This window comes from Brassica napus, chromosome C2, assembly GCF_020379485.1.
Source record: "Brassica napus cultivar Da-Ae chromosome C2, Da-Ae, whole genome shotgun sequence".
Lineage (NCBI taxonomy): Eukaryota > Viridiplantae > Streptophyta > Magnoliopsida > Brassicales > Brassicaceae > Brassica > Brassica napus.
The window spans coordinates 56,768,019-56,786,766 of NC_063445.1; the positions used below are offsets into that span (position 1 = coordinate 56,768,019).

An 18,748-nucleotide genomic window follows, 5' to 3' on the forward strand; every position below is an offset into this window, starting at 1 on the left:
TGCTGGTTGGTGATTTACAAATTGAACAAATGAAGTGTGTATATTGTGTTCTTATTCTGTAAGAAGTTAGCATATAGGTGAACTGTGGATTATTAAAGTATATAGCGCAATCGTTAATGTCTAATGTTATGTTTACATGTCAAACTGTGTTTACATTTGTATTTCCTTTTCTTTTACCAAAAGTTTAATGTAACGCAAACATGATAGTTTGTTTTATAGATGTCAATGGGAATGTAAGAGAATATACAAGGAAAAATACTATAGTTTATTGAACTGAAAAATATATACTATAGTTGATCATTCATAAATTGCATATCCGTCTTTACAAAATTTTAAAGTTTTTTTTTGTATTTTTAATGCTTAAACTAGATCATGATTTTCTTTATTAGTTCAGTATATTACATAGATAAAGTAATCATATATTTTTGGGGTGAAACTTCCAAAACAATACTCCTTATACTTATGAAATAATTCAACTTAAATCACAACAATAATTTTTTTTGAACATTAATCACCACAATAACTGGCAAGCTATCTAGGGAAGAGCCCAAATAACATATGTGCTCTGACTTGACATGCCCCCATTACTGTTGCCACGAGAGGAAGAAAATGTAACAAATTATTACGATCTTAAGTGGTAAAAGCCGACAAAGAAAAGAAATTTTTTGGCTGCGCCTCACGAAAAGACCTTATACTCGGCCACAATTTGGAGGGGAAACATATATACTACAAAGTATTGATTTATTTTATTTAGTATATCTAAAGTATTGACTTGTTTTCTTTAACTTTAATTTAATTTGGTCATATGCTTCTCTCGGAATGAATATAATTCAACATTAAAATCATTATAAAAATATAGATATAGAAAGAAGAAATAAGAAGTGGATAAGAATCTTCTTCTTAGTGGCCAAGAAGATACTCTTTTGCGTGGAAGTATGAAAGTATCCAACCCTGCACACTTCTCGTCTCCACCCGCTTCTTTCTGCTTTTGTTCAGTCTCATTTTTCCATATTGAAAAAGTCAGATAGATAATCCGTTACAAATTTACAAGGTCTTTGTAAGTTTTTATATGCTTTGTTACTAAAAAGCATATCAACTATGGAAACACAGAAGTTTTGTTTTAGGAATAAATTAAAAAGAAAAAGTAAAAAGAAATATACAGCAGCCGAAATTGTAAGATCCACTTAAGCCGACGTACGACTTCTCTGAAAATTAGCTTTCAAATGGCCCATTTGACATTGATTACTCATATCTATTTTAGTTCCATTGCACTTACTTACGATGTACCATCATTCTCTTTTGTTTTTTTCATTTATCATTTTTAATTACGTATTTTAAAATAGTATAATTAATGGTGTTATATAATATATAAAAAAGTATATGACTTCCTTATTCTGCCTTCTCCTTGATCTTCTTTTGGTATCTCCTACTATATATACCTCAATTTCGTTCACACACCTCACCTGGTTCCACATCATCTTCTCTATAATATCTACTCTCCCCATATTTAACCTTCTTCTACACACACACACACACACACACGCAACCACATCTATGTGTATGTACATGTGAACTAGTACTAAGATCAATATCGTTATCAATGAATCTACCACCGGGATTCAGGTTTTTTCCAACGGATGAAGAGCTCGTCGTCCACTTCCTCCACCGCAAAGCTTCACTCTTGCCTTGTCATCCTGACGTCATCCCAGACCTTGATCTTTACCCTTACGATCCTCGGGACCTTCCCGGTATATACACCCACATATCTCTCTCCATATATGTATCATGCAACATATATGTCCACATCTGATTCTTACCTGTCTATATATGCATGCATTTTAGATCATGTATGTATACGTATAGTTGACAATATATGTGTGTGTGTGTGATAATCAAAGTTAAAGGTGATGTTGTCACCAACTTAAGTAACCAAGCTCTCTTTTTTTAGCAGTACACTTTTGTTCGGTTGCTCTTCTTAAGGATTGTTTTGTTTCCAAAATCTTAAAATACATACAAACACTAATACATTTCCTTTTTTTATTCTCTTGGAAGGAATATGTTTATTGGTGAACCATAATTAGTATTGCTTTCTCCTAAGTCATACATGTGCACCAATATCAATCATTCGATCTCATTATACGCAAACACAATCAATCATCTACAAATATTAGACACACGCACACACCAAACACATGTACGTAGACATACAATCAAACTCACATGCTATTGACATTTTATCTTACACTAACTTTGTTAGACTATATTTTCATCCATATAGTTTGATGATGGACCATATAGTTAAGCAGGCATACGGTAGGATAGATAAACCCATATTTTTTTCACCATAGCACAATGATAAACCTCTGGATAGTAAAAAGAAGTTTCATATAATTGCTCTAAAGTTTTTCCAAGTTCGCAATTATATAGCATTTGTTAATGAATTAAACTTTGCATATGTATAATTATAGGGAAAGCACTGCAAGAAGGGAGGCAATGGTACTTCTATAGTAGAAAGACACAAGAAAGAGTGACAAGCAATGGATATTGGGGATCAATGGGAATAGACGAGCCAATCTTCACAAGCTCCACACACAAGAAAGTGGGCATAAAAAAATATCTAACGTTCTATCTCGGAGATTCTCAGACTAACTGGGTCATGCAAGAATATTCCCTTCCAGATTCCTCTAGTCGATCTTCTAAGAGATCAAACCGTGGTTCTACTAGTTCTACACATAAACCCGTAAGTACCCATTTTGTTTCAAGACTAAAGTTATTAACTCTTTAACTTAAAGTTTAAGTTTCAATTGTTATTCAAAAAAAATAAGAAAAATAAAGTTTACGTTTACTAAAACCAAAATTACAATTTGACCTCCACGTATGTACGTGGTTTGGATTGTTTTGTGTGCAGGATTATAGCAAGTGGGTGATATGCAGAGTGTATGAACAAAACTGCAGCGATGAAGAAGATGATGATGGGGCAGAACTCTCATGTTTGGATGAAGTGTTCTTGTCTTTAGATGATCTCGACGAAGTAAGCTTACCGTAATAAAGATAAAAGCACCCAAAAAGAAAAGGTTTAGTGGGAAATTATTTCTATAATCTCTGTACCGTAGAAGGAAAAGGAGAATGACATTATTCTTACAAGTTATATGTTGTACGATAACCATCTCCAATTTGCAAGCAAACGGAAGCAAAAAAAAAGAAGCTCTAGTCTTGTTGTATTTTTTACATTCAAATATATCTTTTAATACTGAATTATTATGCTTAAAATATTTTAAAATTATACAAACTGAAATCTAATTAAAGCTGTGAGCCCAAATTTGTGTGTATATGCACTGATATGAATAAATAGTCATCCATGCAACATCAGCAATTTTAAACCAATGAAACAGTATAATAAAGATAAGGTTTATACTCAATTCAATCATTACCCTAAAATTATTGGTTAATGCAGGTTTCCCAATAAACTTGTTAATTAAATATATACCTATTCTTTTTGCCTAATATACCTAAGGTTAGGAGGAAAACCACATCTACTAGTCTGGGATAAAACTGCAGCCTACTTCTCATTCTCTGGACAATATTAACTAAAGTATATTTTATTGGTCGAAATGGATTAGAGTTGTCACTAACAAGATCCAACACACTTGAACGTTTTTATATAAGAAATAAAAAATAATGATTATGTTACCAGTGGATGCATGCAAATGGGACTTCAAAATAATAAGCCCCCACCCCATGTTGTTGAATAATCATAGGGAAAGGCTAATAGTGTGTTTAAAAAGTTATAGAGACCAACACTAACTTTTTATATACTGTTCTTTCTTTCTTGAAAGTTTATATGATTTATAATTAAACTTAACAAACAAACCAAGAAATAAGAATTATATTTCTCTCTTTTTTAGATGGAAGAGGCAGGTAGCTTGGAAAACAATGTTTCTAATAATAAGTTATAGAGCCCTAAGATTTAGAGGTATAATATATGTTGGGATCATATGGAACTTGACTTTGGTATTATCTAATTTATGAGAAAAATCTCGAGAAGTACTAATTGTCTTTGAACTTTTAGATAAGAGATGAGGAAGTTATAGGGAACTTTTGAGAAAAATAGTGAGAGAATTCTTTTTTTTTATGAGTCAGTACTAAGCTTTAAAAGACAAGAAAAAGGCCAGAATAAAAAATACAAAATTTAAATAATATAAGCATGTTCTGTTGAAGTACACAATCTTTCAGGTATGACCTGACCTCTACATTTTATGTACGTGTGGCCTAAACCTGACCGGTTTAGGCTAGTAGGATTGGTGTTTTGTTAATTATTTATAAGAATTTGGCAATCGAGAGCCTTTTGCTCCAAGTTATAGTACTCTCTCGGTAGATCTTTGATTGGTTTTAGTAGTTGTCTTGTGACGCCGAGCCAAGCAGCCAAGCAACATTGTCTTTCCATATCTATTATATATTTCATTTTTTATTTTCTTTTATGGGTGCTTGCTTAAGCACTGACTCATGTATGATGCAAGCACTATACACACATATTAATAATAATAAAACACAAAAGAATTGAAAGGACAAAAATTTTAAGTGGGGCAAACATTGGGATGGGATTTAAATTATTGTATAGTTTTTAGGGATGGTTATGGAGATTTTCATGGTTCTGCTGAGTTAGATATTCGTAATCATAAAACCAGATAATTTCAGTGGTAAGAAAAAAAGGTAAACCATGTACATATGAGCTTTCTAACCAAAAAGATTTCGTTTACTTCGTCTAAACCAAATCGATATTGCAAATAATCAAGTATCAATCTGATTCACTTAGAAGGCTATAAGAAGGAACGTGGGTGAACGTTGGTTGGATTAAGCATTTGAATAGACTTGAAGCTTAGGATTGCATAAAAGCAAACAAAACATAACACAAGCAGCATCCATTGATGAATCCACTGAACAAATCAATAACAACACTTCCTATGTACTACATTGCAAAAAATTCCAAATCAATAATCAAATAAACAAGTTCTAGCCATCGACTAGATGGTCAAGACTCATTAAGAGACCCATACAAAAACACAGACCCATGAATATACAAAAATGACCAAAGACACGAGGAATAATACTGTACAATATTACATAAGCTTTTTGGTGCCTCTCTCACCAGTAAAGAAAAGCTTTCAAGTTCCATCAACGGAAAGTCTGTTTCAAGCTGCCATTAAGCAGAGACATTAGCCCACCTCCATGAACTCTCTCCTCCGGAACCATAAAGTCAAAGACATTCCTCCCACTCCTGTTGTTGTTTGTTCCAGTGTTTGAGAAGCTTAAGGACTTCATTGATGGAGGCACAAGAACCTGCATTGGTATCATCTGCTTCTGTCTTTGTTCAATGGAGTCAGTGCAATCAGAAACCGCGCTAACTCCCGCCAGAGAATGATCAGTAGTACTAGTAGTAGTAGTGGTTTGAGAAGAGGTAGAAACAACAAGACCACGGAAAAGCCCTGGCCCTATCAAACCAATCTTGCTTCCACCTTTGTCCATACACATACTATTATGAGCCGCACATAAACCACTCTTCCCTCTAGCAAACTTCTGGCATGTACCTCCTCCCCAAGAACACCGTTTCCCACCACCATGCGCCTTGCAAAAATCAGTACTCCCTTGCGCACTCTTCTCACACCCAACAGACTTACACCGTTTCCCACCACCATGCTTCACACAACAATCAGTCCTCCCACGAGCGCTCTTAGTACACCCCGCCACAACACACCTCTTCCCACCACCGTGAGCTACACAGAAGCTCGTCCCACCATGCACGCTCTTAGGACATATCCCACCTCCATCAAACATACAACGTTTCCCTCCACCGTGCGCCTTACACAGAGGAGTACTCCCCTCAGCTCCTTTAGTACATCCAGCGAATATACAACGCTTCCCACCGCCATGAGCTTTACAATAGTTAGTACTCCCTTGAGCACCTTTTGTACACTCTGACGCCTGACACCGCCTCCCACCACCGTGCGAGATACAAAGACCAGGTTGTCCCTCGGCACTTCTTGTGCATCCTTCAACTCTACACCTCTTACCGCCACCGTGTTTGATGCATAGCCCGGATTTGCCACGTGCAGCTTTAGCGCATCCCTCAGGGAAGCCGCAGCGTCTCCCACCTCCATGAGAGATACAATAATCAGTTTTGCCTTCAGCGCTCTTTGTGCACCCCAAGTGTTGGCATCTCTTTCCTCCACCGTGTGCTTTGCAGAACGTTGTTTTGCTCTCAGCGCCTTTGTTGCAACCCGCCTTTTGACATCTCTGCCCTCCTCCGTGGCCAATGCATAGCCCTGACGCTCCTCTAGCTCCTTTGCTACATCCCATGAACTTGCATTTCTTAGGATTGGTCGTTCTTTGCTGAGAAGATGTTGTCCTGGCTCCTATGGAGAACTCTGACTCGGTATAAGCATCAGTACCAAAGTTGGTACTACACTCTTGCATTCTTGAAGGTCTTCTAAGGGATGACATGTAGCCACCTGACCGGGTTGCTGAGGTAGAACCTTCATCAGCTTGGGAGGCATTAGTGTCTGTATACGTCAACAAGGAACAATCAAGTCCGCTGAAACTGTGCATGGTCAGTGCAGGAGGACCGAGTTGGAGAATTGAGTTACCACCTGATGAGAGTTCTTGGGAAGAAGCTGAGACTTTGTTGTAATAATAAGAGGGAGGTGTTGGGCCTAAACCGAGAACCAAACCGCAACCACCATCAGGACAGTCGGAAACATCAGAACAAAGCTTATGGTTGTAGTGAGTGCTTCCAAGGCAGTTCAAGCTGAGAGCAGTATCACCAAAACGAGCTACACTCTCGTTCAAATCCATGTGAAGAAGAAGAAGGGAAGAGATGCGCAATAAAATGGTCTAAAAACAAGAATACTTAAGAACAGCTTGTGAAACTATAAACATAAAAGCAACTTGAGGTATAAACATCTCCCACCACTGACAAACCCCCATGTGTCTGCCCTGTCCATCTTCAAGAATGAGGAAGAAGAGCAAGAACTTTTCTGCAAGAAGTTACAAAATCTATGTCAGTAAGAATAATGGAAATTAATAATGACATGAGAGTAATAAAAAAAAAAAGATTAGAATCAGTAGTAAAAAAAAAAGAAAAAAAGACAAATTGCAGTTAAGAGATTCAAAAGTACAGAGCAATAATTGGGTACAACAACTGTGTTTGAAAAGGACTAAGTACCAACCAAAAATGACTTATGGTTTAAAAGTGAAATGTGAGGTTACATCTTTCTTTAGCTCAAAATAAATTTTCAAAAACTAGAGATTTCCCAAGAAAAGCAGAATGAAAGAAAGGGAAAATATAAGCAGGGATAGACCAGTGAAATATTAGCCTATAGCTCCCAAAATTTGTGTAAATGAAGCATTAATGAGTTCTCAGCATTAATCTATAGTTCCTAAAAATTTTGATGAAAATTACATAGACATAAATCTCCAAATTTATCTTAAAAATTGTAAGAATTTTTTTTTATTAAAAGCTTTTACTAAATCTTCTATGGCCATCAAAATGTCAAGGCTAGATAAGATTGGTTTTCAGAATAGTAAAGTAAAACTCGATAACTTGTATCAAAACCTTGAAAGTCAACTTCTTTTTATAAACGATGAGAACAATATCTCAGAATTTCTAATATAGATGAAAGATCGCAAACGTAATAACAAGATCTAAGGTAATATTTTGTTTATAAAGAAAATTAAAGAAAAAAAGCAACACCATGGAGTCAACAAGATTCTGATATCTATATATCAAAAAGTTTCTAACTCACAACACATAAAGAATATAAGATAATCACTTCAATCATTAGGAAACAAATCGTCGTCCTCCCGGTTGTTCAAAAAAAAAAGAAAAAAGGAAACAACCATACTACTATAAATGTTTTGAACTGATAAAATTTATCAGCTTGAAGTTGAAAGAACATAACTCAATTTCAGACACAACAGAAGAGCATAAGATATTAAGACAATTACAGAAACATTTAAAGTAATAAACTCAGGAAACAAACCATGCATTCTGATTCATCATTCAGTACTTTGATCAATCACTAACTAAAGTAACAAAAATTACTAAAAGAAGAAATAAAAACCTGTTGGATCTGACAGACAAGAGAGAGATTCTGATAGCAAAGAGGAAAAAAGGAAACGTTGGAAACTGAGAATCTCCTCGTCTCAAAATCTAGGTAAGAGGAAGAAGGAGAAGAAACAAAAAAGACTGAACACAGGTGTCTAAATATTATCGGTCTTTAAAAGAGAGAGAAGTGGAGATATTGTTTACGAGGGTGGACCGCTCGGGGTACGATTAACCCTGTTCTTAGTTTATGATTTGATATTTTTTTATTTTTTTTTACACTTTTCACATAAGAAATATTTCTTATATCTCTTATTTAAGAGACGGTTGTTAGCTGTTCTTAGTTAAAATCTAAAAAATGCTAAAAACTGTTTCTTATCCGAAACTAAAAGCCTCAGTTAAAAGACCGGAGTTAGTAGTGGTTTCAGGGTCCTTCTAGTAAATAACCCGCGAGGAAGAGAGAATCCATGTAAAATTACCCGAAATACCCTTTGTAACCGTCGCTAGTAACGGTTCTGATTGGATGAGACAGTGCTCTATTTTGGGAAATCAATTAAATTTGCTTTTCGATGAAAACGACGCCGTCTTTTGAGAGAAAAAGTCTTATATGCCCCCTTGTTTTCTTGTTTGATGAGTGGTAGTGTTGTTCCGACAAGTCACTTCTGATTTAAAATGGAAACCCATTATCGTCTTAACGCGACAAAACTGAATCCTTTCCAAACGTTTATGACGTCATGGTAATTTATGTAAACTGGAGTTTTCTTTTGTATTTATTGATGATGATACATCAGCTGATTAAGTATTACGAACTTAATGATGTTTATTATTTTTGTTATTTTATGTGTTGGTATTTTATAAATCAGATAAAAATAATATTTTCTCATGCCAGAAATATGGAGTAAACTATAGAATTAGCTGGCATCATGAGACCCGGTATTATTAACATTTGAATTAGATTCCACTATCCAAATGCCAAGCACTTGTGGCATAAAGCTTCTAATGATTCTATCTTTTTATTTTATGATTGAACTTACATAGATATATGTCTAGATCTGTATGTTTGAATGGTCAGTTTCTATTCAAACATAAGACATTTTAATCAAAACATCATTTATAAATTTGTATATATATGGGAAAAACAAGAACAAACACCCAAAAAGGCTATATTTATAGTTTTCTAATTACGCCCTTTTGTTCACAAATCTCTAATGATGTCTGATTAAACATTACTAGAACTTTTCCTGCAAATACAAGAAAAAAAAACATATTAAAATTGATGTACATAAATGCAAAATCTTCGTTTGAAATAACCCAACATCTAATTGGTTAATGGGAAGAAAATGCAAGATGTGCATCACTGCGTGTGCGAACAAGTATGAACAACTTATTTATATTTTAGTGCGGTCTATGCTTTTTTAATTTAATTGATATCATTTTTGTCGTTATAGAGAATTGTCTCAGCCATATACAAGAAGACTATTTAAAAGAAATGAAAATGTGATTTTTATGTTGTTCCAAGAGGCAATTCCGATTACGTCAGCCGGTTAGGTTCCTTGCAGAGTGGAAGAATCTAATTATTTATTTAGAGGAAAAGTACAAAATGAAATAAAATAAAAGGAATCTTATAATTTTATTGTTTAAGTTGATCACGTCAGCCTCGGCCTCAACTCTCCACGCGAACTGCTGACGTTGCCAATATTTTATACCTTTTTATACTTTATATTATGTTCAAATTATAAAAAAACTGGTAACAGAGGTATGTGGAAACACGAAAGCCTTGTTGTATTACTTTGAGACAACGTCTAGGTTTTGACTTCATGTATAGAGTATTTAAGAGTTCGTTCGCATGCAATAACATCTTTTATTCAGAAAGTTTGTTTACTGTTGTAAAACCGCTATGAATCCTAGATTGATCTTACAAAATTGTAATTGAATCAAAACAAACAACAATAGGCCTAAGTCCAGCCCAAGGCTAGCCCAAGCCATCCACCTTATTTTCTATCAGTGGAAAGCTCAAAAATGTCATAGAGAAGTATGACTTTTTTTTGTGAATTATATAAGTCATGCAGAGAGTAATTAATATAAGCATATAACATATACCGTGCTTCTTGAAAGCTAGACGTAAAATTTTAATTTCTTCAAGCTCAAAATTTCAAAGTTGCATAGCTTCTTGAAAGCTAGGATTTTTAATTTCTTTAAGCTCAAAATCAAAGTTGCATAGTTTGGTAGGATGCTAATAATATGGCACAAGCTTGTTGGCTTATAAAAAAACTCTGGTTTAAAAGCTCCAATTAGAAGTCTCAATTTCTCAATGCTAAAAACATCTCTCTAGACCTATCAAGATCCCATAAGCCCTTTGAACCGAGCGTACGACATTATGAATACTAACGAGAACACACAAATTGCCCCCGTCACGATACAAACCTGCAACAACAAAACCGGTTTGGGTTAACCCTGAGAAATACTTTCTTGTATATCAAGCAAATGGAGATTTGGTTATACATACCCATTTGAACATGTATCCATGGTTATCATTCCACGTGTATGGAATGTTCATCCCGAAAATTCCAGCGACAAGAGAGTAAAATGCTGAGCAAACGGTTCCAGAACCTAACACCACCTCCAACTGCATGATTTTTTTGAAGATGATCGAGAAGAGAAACTCAGGAGGATGAAAGAAAGAAACACTTTTCAACATTCACTTACCTGAATCAGCTCATTACGACGATTGTCCATCTGTAAAACCAAAAACCAATGATTATAGCCTTTAGACTATGATATTATGATTATAAAGATTTCAAAAAACATATAATAAAAATGGTTACCTGAATGCTAATGTAATCATCCGTGTCTTGGACATACTCACGTAGCTGCAACGCATCAAAGAAACTGGGAGTTAGAAGAACAATTTTTAGAAAAAAAATCTGTGGAATTTATGACAAGAAAAGAAGTAGCAAGAAGATAACTGTTGTTAATTTGTTCAAAGTGCTGTCGATTTGCATGAAGTATGCCTGTAAAAGATATCCAAATATATGTTTTTAGACTTCACTTGTGAAAAATAGATAAGATTAAAAAAAAACATTTGTGCAGTAAGAACCAACCTCGAGCAACATTTCAAGTTGTTCAACATCATTTTCATCCTCACGAACTGTGGCTACACTAGCTCTTGAAATCTTAGAGCCTATTGTTGGGGAAGTAAGATAGAAATTTGGACTACTAGCCATTGAGCAAGCACAAGAGAGTTTCCTTGAAAGGTAAAGATCGGCCATATCATCGTCATCATCCAGCAAATGTACAAGCTCATCTCTTACCTACATAAGGCGGTGAAGCTTCTTAGTTATTTCTTTCTATTACAAACTTTATGAGATTAACACTGCCTCACCTTTTGAACTCGAGCTGTCAATCGAGTCGTGGCACTCTTCAACTTCCTAACTCTATCCAAGTTACCGCTACTAATCTACAAGATTAATGTCAAACCGGAGTTTAAAACTGTGGATCAGTGGTGATACTAAACGTTGAGGTACCTACCTTTGAGGTAAGCTCATCCAAAGCAGGATAAGCAGTTGTTTCTAACTCTGTTGTCCTTGCAGCTAAGAAGCTACATATTGCTTCCAAGAAAACTTCCAGTGCACGGAATTCAAATGGGGATTCTATAATGCAACAAGCAGACATTTCAATTAATAAACAAAAAAAGAAAGAAAGAAAGATTATGTGGAGATAGTACCATCTTCTTCACCAGCATCAGCGTCATTATGGGCAGCTGAGCTCTCTTTCCCATCTCCTTGACCATGGTGTGCTTGGTTTCCAACAGGTAAGCGTCTTTCAAGCTCCTTCACAATGGGGATAACATTTTCATGTGATGGATCCCGAAGCAAAACCTGTAATAAATCAAGTTATTAATACAAGATGATATAAGGTTTATTATCTTCATTGATAATCATCGATGAAGAGACACATGAAAGGAAAAAAAAATTATTCATGGAATGCTAAACCCTAATCCTCTAAGCATTCCATCGATAAAAATATGGTGAAACTGTGAATCTTCAACCTAGTAACATATCCAAGGATCTGAGATTTTGATGTCCCTTAACAACATTCAGTAAGAATTTTAATACAAAAAATTTTCTTTTCATAATTTAGGAACATGTCTATCTATATAATTTCCAAAATTTTGGAGAGACAAGACTATTGTTTCACTAGGTTGTGTCCGAATCCAACCATGTATCCAACTTCTGCCAAGCTCCGTGACTGCTCAAGGTCCAACATGAACCCTAGATACTCCAAAACCCAAGAAATATAAGCGACTGTGAAAAAAGGAAACAAAAAGTAAACTAACCTCATCGGAAGTGATGATCGCCTTGGTATGCTGCAACATCCCACCACACACATACACAAACACAAACACAAAAACAAAGTAAAACAAAATATAATAACACTCTGAAATAACAACAACAAAAGGAACAATCCTCACCTCTAAATTGAGCACAATGGCTCTCTCTCGGCCAAGAATAGTGGAAGGGTAAGACAGATTCGGGTCAATAATCCGGAGATCACGAGCGTGGATCTGAACACGGTGCATGACAGCATACTTGTCGACATCAAGCGCCTTAGTCTCTCCCGTCCCGTTTATAAGCACCCAGTTCCACGACGGCTGAGACGCCTTCTTCTTGTCCCCAGCCGCAACCACGTACCCGTTGATATGCGCCATGTCTACAAAACAGAGAGTCCCACCTTTTTGCTCAAGTGTTCATGCGAAGTCGACGGAGGAAACAATACGGTTATGTATTCAGCAAAAAAAATGAATCTCCGAAATCTCTGCTCCTTTTCATTTAATAGATTTTGCAAATCTTTCATACTTATCTTTTTTTACATACGTTTTGTATGTTTGTTGGAGAGTTTTAAGAGAGTTTCAGACAACAACAAAAAGGAAACGTGGTTGTTCCGTCAAGATTTTCAAAACAAACCGGAGATAACCGAAGTAAACCGGTGATGTTGCTCCAGGATTTCTGGTAGGTTTATGCCTCTCCGGCGATTAAGCCGTACCTAACCAAAATTACCGGATCTTTTGGGTAAAATAAAGATAATCTCATAATATAAAAAGATAATTATCCGGGACTAGCAAAAGATTTTAACAATTTGCTAGTGCCAGATAATTGTCCATCTTTCATAAAACAGTTTGTAATTTGTGATCAATAAAATCATTTAGATAGCAAAAAGAGAGTTTTTTTTAACAATTAACTGATTCAAAACTATATTTTTTAAAACTAAACAAATATATTTTGAAAACAAAATTACTTGCAGTTAGCCGAAGATCCAATCTAGATAAACACAAATCTGATAAAATTAAATAATAATTTAAATATCTGAATAATCGGTTCTACAAAAGAATAAATATTTTGAAATGTAATTAAATTTTTAAATATGTATTAAATATGATATCTGAAATTATTTGAACTGATTTGATTTTAAATAAGTATTTAGATGATTTTGGCTGAATTGTGAAAATTAATATGAGTTTAATTACAACAGTATAATTTTATATGTTAATTAGAAAACTCTACAAATTTTTTTAAAAAATCATAATAAAATCTATTAAATATTTTTATTAACAGTACGTTTAAGTAACAAAAAATTTCCCAAATTTAACTTTGAATAGTTGAGAGCTTACTACTTTTTTCAAGTTAAATAAATCCTCCGTATTTAACCAAAACAAAATGAAATGTAAGTGATTCACAATTCCCTTTTATTCATCTTTCTCTCAATTGCATAACCTTAATCAATAAGCATATTTATAGTTTTTTTTCTTTTAAATTATTTAAAAAAAATTTAGAATCCTTAGAAATCAGATTCTAATGCTCAAAGAATGTTTCAAGTCTCCCACATGAAGAAGATGCTGACCCAAACCAATCTTCCTCTTCCCCACTTCATCAACAACGCTAAGATCTTTACACACATCAACCTTAAACTTAACCACAGCTTCTTCCCTCTTCCCCAAACTAATCTTCTCAAACCCCAAAAGATGCTTCCTCGGCGACCCGTGAACCGCCGGCGGCGTCGTGAACAAAAACACCGTGTGGATCCCTTCTCTATCTCCGCCGTTCCGTACCTTAACATGAACCTCAAACGCCGTTCCGACAGCGTTCTTCTCGCAGTGCGGTCCTAACGCGTCCAGCGACTGACATTCCGATGATCGGCAAACGTGATTCTCTTCGAGACGGAGAGGGACGGCGCGTGGAGGAGCTTTGACTAAGCTGTGGCTGAACTTGGTGTAGCTGAGCCCGTCTCCGAAGGCGTAAACCGTTTCTCCGGTGTAGAACCGGTACGTCCGACCCGGATACCCGTTTGATGTATCGGGTCTCATGTTCATGTTCGTCATCGGTACTTTCTCCACGTAGGATTGTGGATACCACGTCATCGGTAATCTTCCACCTATAAAAAAAATTCTCACCGGTCAACTCCGGTTTAAGCTAACAACTTAAAATTACTAAAACAGAATTCACCGGATATCTCCGGTTTAAGCTAACGAACTTTCAAATACAAAAACAAAGTCTTACTTGGATTATAACGGCCAAAGATGACGTCAGCGATGGCTATGCCGCCAGCTTCTCCTGGATAACCAACCCATAAGATTCCGACGATCTTTGCGTCGTTCTTGGCGAAGGTAACGTCGAAACCTCCACCGGACATGATAACTAGCAAGACAGGTCCTTTAGCTGCTTTAGCCACTTGGGTCACTAGGTCTTGTTGTTTCCCAGGAAGGTTCAGATCGACTCTATCGCGGCTCTCTGCCTCTATAGACTGATCAGCACCTATAACGAGCACCGTCGCGTCAGCATCTGCTGCTAGCTTCGTGGCGGCATCTACATCCGCCACCGCGCAAGCTACATTGGGGCAGCCTGGCAGATACGTGGTGGACACCGTTCCGGCTAATCCCTGGAGCGGTGTTGTGTATTTGCAGGGCGTGCCTTCGTAGTTTCCGATCATTGTTTTAGTGACATTCGCGTTCGGTCCAATCACGGCTAGTGTTTTGATCGTTGTAGGAGAAAGCGGTAAGGAACCAGTGTTTTTTAGTAGGACAATGCCTTGTCTCGCTGCTTCTGCGGCTAGCTCTTGGTTCGCAGGCGTGCAAACGTCTTTAGGACCGAGCCCGCCGTAGATTTGCTTCTTCGGATCGCCATCGAAGAATCCTAACCGCATAAGGGTCAAGAAGTTGTTCGAAATCGCTTTGTCGATAGCTGTCACGTTGACCAAACCCGCCTTAACCGCGGCCTCTGTGTGCTGACCCAGGAACGAACCACAGTTCAAGTCCAAACCTGCGTTGATAGAAATAGCTGCAGCTTCCTCTGGAGTCTTGGTATAGTGCTGGTTCTTATACAACACATCTACTGAATCACAATCCGAGACAATGTACCTAATTAAAATGAAAAACTCAGTAATCAGAACCCAACCTTTTTCAAATTTGACGTGAAAATAGTCTAAACCCACTGATAATTATTACCCGTTTAACTTCCATTCCCCACGGATAACACCAGAGAGGAGGTCAGGATCAGCGCATGTTGGTATACCGTTAACTTTATTGTAAGAACACATAACACTCGCCACATTCCCATCAAGCACACAGCTCTTGAACGGTGGTTGAAATGTATCATCCATATCTTGCTGATTCACCTACTCCAACAAAAACACACGCAAAAACAGTTAGTACACGCACTTAAAATGTCTTTGACCAACCAATATCAAACCCACGTCTCTGCATTTTAATGAAACAGAACATGAACCAAATTAAATGACCTAAAAAAGCTAGTACTAAACCGACCACACCTAACATATTGAGCTACAAGTGACCTGGTCCGAATTTAGTACAATTGAACAACCGCACCGAAAACAATATACTGAAATAGATCTGGTTACAAAACTTCATATCAGATCATCCAAATACCATAATAACTGAACTATAAAGCATCCAAATTTTCAACCAAAATTAAACACACTATAAATGTGACAAAACAACTAACACAAGACACTGAAAATGTAACGTCATTAGAATAACGGGTTTGAGTCTTTACCACGGCGTTGAAAGTGTAACGTTCTACGCCTTTCCAATTATCAACGTCGTAAGCGGTGTAGTGTTTGCAGCAGGCAGCGACTTTGAGGCGGTTAGCATCGCCACCGTCAGTTTCTTGAAGACCCTTAACGTATCCTGAAGCATACTTGCTAGAAAGCAATGGATCTTCTCCTGGAGTCTCTTGTCCTCTTCCCCATCTTGGATCTCGGAATATATTAACATTCGGTGACCAGTACGTTAGTCCGGCTAATCCAACATTGTACATTGCCCTCGCTTCCGTTGAGACAACCTTAACAAATGTGTAATAAACAATGTCATCCCAAAGAGTGTGAAAACGAACGTATTGAAAAGTGTTTACTTGTACCGTACGAAAGATAAAAACGAGAGGCCCAGTTGCATTAAAAACTAAGATATTTACATTATCCAAAAAGATTAACAAAAGCAAAAGATGAACAAAATAAAGAAAGAAGAAATTAAAAAAAATACTATAAGATAACACTAGATCATTTTTTATTCTAAAAATAGCACACATGAAAAAAATTCAAAATAGGATTACTTCAAAAATAAAAATAGGGTCTGGTTTTATTATTTTAAAATATAGTTAGGGTAAAGATCTATGATTTGAATTAATTTACATTTTAATTAGTGTTGTTTTTTCATAATGATTTTTATGTTATTTAAAGGATTTGTCCTAAAAATGGTTGAAAGTGGGGAAAATATATTTACCTTGCCAATGGCTTGAAACAGAGATACGTTGAAAGAAGCGGCGGTGAGTATGACCTGCGGGAAACTCGTAGCGCCGGGAACTTGGCCGGAAAAATGCGTGCCGGGTCCGATGTAAGAAACGCCGTGAAGTGCTTCCGACCACCATTCATACGTCGGAATCCCAAGCCGTGTCACGCCGCTAGCTTTATTCACTAAGAACCCGATCTTTTCTTGCAACGTGAGCCTCCCGACAAGATCAGCGACTCTGGCTTCGATCTTCAAAGCGGCGTTGCAGAATCCATAGGAGGAGAGAGATGAGTTTCCGGCGACGTCGCAGGCAAAAACCGGCGTGGACTGAGCGTATGATGAAGCTGAAAAACAGAGGAAGACAAGAAACACAGATAGAACAGAGGACGGTGCTCTGTTTCTCCTTGTTAGTGGAGAAGAAGAGCCCATTGTGTTTTGTTTCTACTCTTGGGATTATATTTTGTGTTTTGGTTTAGTGATACTATTTATAAACTAACAAGCTAGTACGCTCATTGAAGAATATGTGATCTTTATAAATAATTGAGGATTATATTATTACTCTTTTATAATTTGAATATTGTATTCCACTTATTATACTTGAGAACATGAGGTTATGTGAAAAAACGATACCGTACTCGAGGAAATAAACAATGATACCATACGGTGTATAATGTGGATAGTGTTAGGATATATATCTTTGTTCTTCCATCTTTAAAAAACTTGTTTTACTTAATAATTTTAATAGTTTTCTATAAAATTATAGATGAACAAAAGAAGAAAAGAAAAGCATGCGAGTGGCCTTTAGCTTTTAACTTTTTTTTTTAATATATATACATGAGTGTAGATAGAATATTCAACGTATAAATTGCTTTTTTCTCCTCTGTTTCAACGTATAAAATTAACTTTTTAGGTATAAATTAAATTTACGTATATATTCTTTTGAGTATACAATGTTTCAGGCGACCCCATATCAACTTTTGATTTATGCTTTTTCAAAACCACGAAAGATTTGGTTTTTAGTCAGTGTATTCTTCAGGTCCAAAAGCATAATGGGTATTTATAAGGAAGGGGACAATATTACGAGAAATTCTTGGGTTCACCTCCTTAATAGTGTTTGAGTATTTAATATTTGATATCTTTTAAAAAAGGAAACAAAATTAAATTTCCAAATAAGATTATATTTTTAAAATAAAACAATAAAAATACATAAAATAGTTACAAAAAAAAAAAAAATATTGATAAACTTTTAGCAAAATACTAAATACTATACCCTAAATCCTAAACTCCAAACCCTAAATTATAAACCTTAAAGCATTAGAAAATTTTAAACCCTAAATCATACATTAAAAACTAAATCTTAATAACACTAAACCCTAAACCCTAATCACTAAACCCTAAACCCTTGGATAAACCCTGAACCCTTGGATAAATCATAAACTCTAAATCAAAAATATTTAAAATTAAACCCTAGAGTTTATGATTTATCCAAAGGTTCAGAGTTTACCCAAGAGTTTAGGGTTTACCCAAGGGTTTAGGGTTTAGTGATTAGAATTTAGGATTTAGTGTTAATAAAATTTAGTTTTTAATGTATAATTTAGGGTTTAAGATTTTCCAACGGTTTAGAGTTTATCCAAAGTTTAAGGTTTAATGTTTAGGGTTTAAGATTTAGGGTATACGGTTTAGTATTTTGCTGAAGATTTAAAAATATTAATTAATTTATTTTTTTAAGTATTTTTATGTATTTTTATTATTTTATTTTAAAAATATAATCTAATTTGGATATTCAATTTTATTTCTTTTTTTAAAAGATATCAAATATCAAATACTCAAACAGTATTGGTTGGTGAACCTAG

At 35.6% G+C, this 18,748-nt stretch overlaps 4 protein-coding genes across 5 annotated transcripts; 1 reads left to right on the forward strand and 3 right to left on the reverse strand.

Moving 5' to 3' along the window:
* Positions 1–1,427: 1,427 nt before the first annotated feature.
* LOC106409206 (NAC domain-containing protein 104-like) lies at positions 1,428–3,255 on the forward strand. The gene is made up of 3 exons (XM_013849875.3): positions 1,428–1,748; positions 2,469–2,740; positions 2,909–3,255. The coding sequence occupies exons 1-3, from the start codon at positions 1,601–1,603 to the stop codon at positions 3,044–3,046; spliced, it is 558 nt and encodes a 185-aa protein (XP_013705329.1). The 5' UTR covers positions 1,428–1,600; the 3' UTR covers positions 3,047–3,255.
* Positions 3,256–4,904: 1,649 nt separating this feature from the next.
* On the reverse strand, positions 4,905–8,328 carry LOC106382834 (probable WRKY transcription factor 19). 2 transcript variants are annotated; one of them, XM_013822912.3, is made up of 3 exons: positions 8,118–8,328; positions 6,645–7,031; positions 4,905–6,557 (listed from the first exon to the last, which is right to left on the reverse strand). In XM_013822912.3, the coding sequence occupies exons 2-3, from the start codon at positions 6,847–6,849 to the stop codon at positions 5,173–5,175; spliced, it is 1,590 nt and encodes a 529-aa protein (XP_013678366.1). In that variant the 5' UTR covers positions 6,850–7,031; positions 8,118–8,328; the 3' UTR covers positions 4,905–5,172. The 2 variants fall into 2 exon arrangements, with proteins under 2 accessions (XP_013678366.1, XP_013678365.1); XM_013822911.3 differs by having other exon boundaries at positions 4,905–7,031.
* Positions 8,329–10,007: 1,679 nt separating this feature from the next.
* On the reverse strand, positions 10,008–12,933 carry LOC106380153 (magnesium transporter MRS2-2). The gene is made up of 11 exons (XM_013819960.3): positions 12,570–12,933; positions 12,435–12,464; positions 11,823–11,976; positions 11,627–11,748; positions 11,481–11,555; positions 11,200–11,409; positions 11,065–11,109; positions 10,924–10,968; positions 10,805–10,834; positions 10,605–10,724; positions 10,008–10,522 (listed from the first exon to the last, which is right to left on the reverse strand). Exons 1-11 carry the CDS (start codon positions 12,804–12,806, stop codon positions 10,436–10,438), a joined length of 1,155 nt encoding a protein of 384 aa, XP_013675414.1. The 5' UTR covers positions 12,807–12,933; the 3' UTR covers positions 10,008–10,435.
* Positions 12,934–13,824: 891 nt separating this feature from the next.
* LOC106382835 (beta-D-xylosidase 4-like) lies at positions 13,825–17,447 on the reverse strand. The gene is made up of 5 exons (XM_048747299.1): positions 16,890–17,447; positions 16,165–16,452; positions 15,597–15,766; positions 14,653–15,509; positions 13,825–14,527 (listed from the first exon to the last, which is right to left on the reverse strand). Exons 1-5 carry the CDS (start codon positions 17,322–17,324, stop codon positions 13,941–13,943), a joined length of 2,337 nt encoding a protein of 778 aa, XP_048603256.1. The 5' UTR covers positions 17,325–17,447; the 3' UTR covers positions 13,825–13,940.
* Between the last annotated feature and the right edge of the window lie 1,301 nt (positions 17,448–18,748).

Coding starts and splice junctions, on each gene's coding strand:
- LOC106380153 (XM_013819960.3), bottom strand. CDS start 12,806: ATGGCGCATATCAACGGGTACGTGGTTGCGGCTGGGGACAAGAAGAAG. Junction 11,556..11,626: donor TGGATGAGCTTACCTCAAAG/GTAGGTACCTCA, acceptor TTAATCTTGTAG/ATTAGTAGCGGTAACTTGGA. Junction 10,835..10,923: donor ATGATTACATTAGCATTCAG/GTAACCATTTTT, acceptor TTGGTTTTACAG/ATGGACAATCGTCGTAATGA.
- LOC106409206 (XM_013849875.3), top strand. CDS start 1,601: ATGAATCTACCACCGGGATTCAGGTTTTTTCCAACGGATGAAGAGCTC. Junction 1,749..2,468: donor CGATCCTCGGGACCTTCCCG/GTATATACACCC, acceptor GTATAATTATAG/GGAAAGCACTGCAAGAAGGG. Junction 2,741..2,908: donor CTAGTTCTACACATAAACCC/GTAAGTACCCAT, acceptor TTTTGTGTGCAG/GATTATAGCAAGTGGGTGAT.
- LOC106382835 (XM_048747299.1), bottom strand. CDS start 17,324: ATGGGCTCTTCTTCTCCACTAACAAGGAGAAACAGAGCACCGTCCTCT. Junction 15,767..16,164: donor GTTACACTTTCAACGCCGTG/GTAAAGACTCAA, acceptor TTGTTGGAGTAG/GTGAATCAGCAAGATATGGA. Junction 15,510..15,596: donor GGGGAATGGAAGTTAAACGG/GTAATAATTATC, acceptor CATTTTAATTAG/GTACATTGTCTCGGATTGTG.
- LOC106382834 (XM_013822911.3), bottom strand. CDS start 6,849: ATGGATTTGAACGAGAGTGTAGCTCGTTTTGGTGATACTGCTCTCAGC.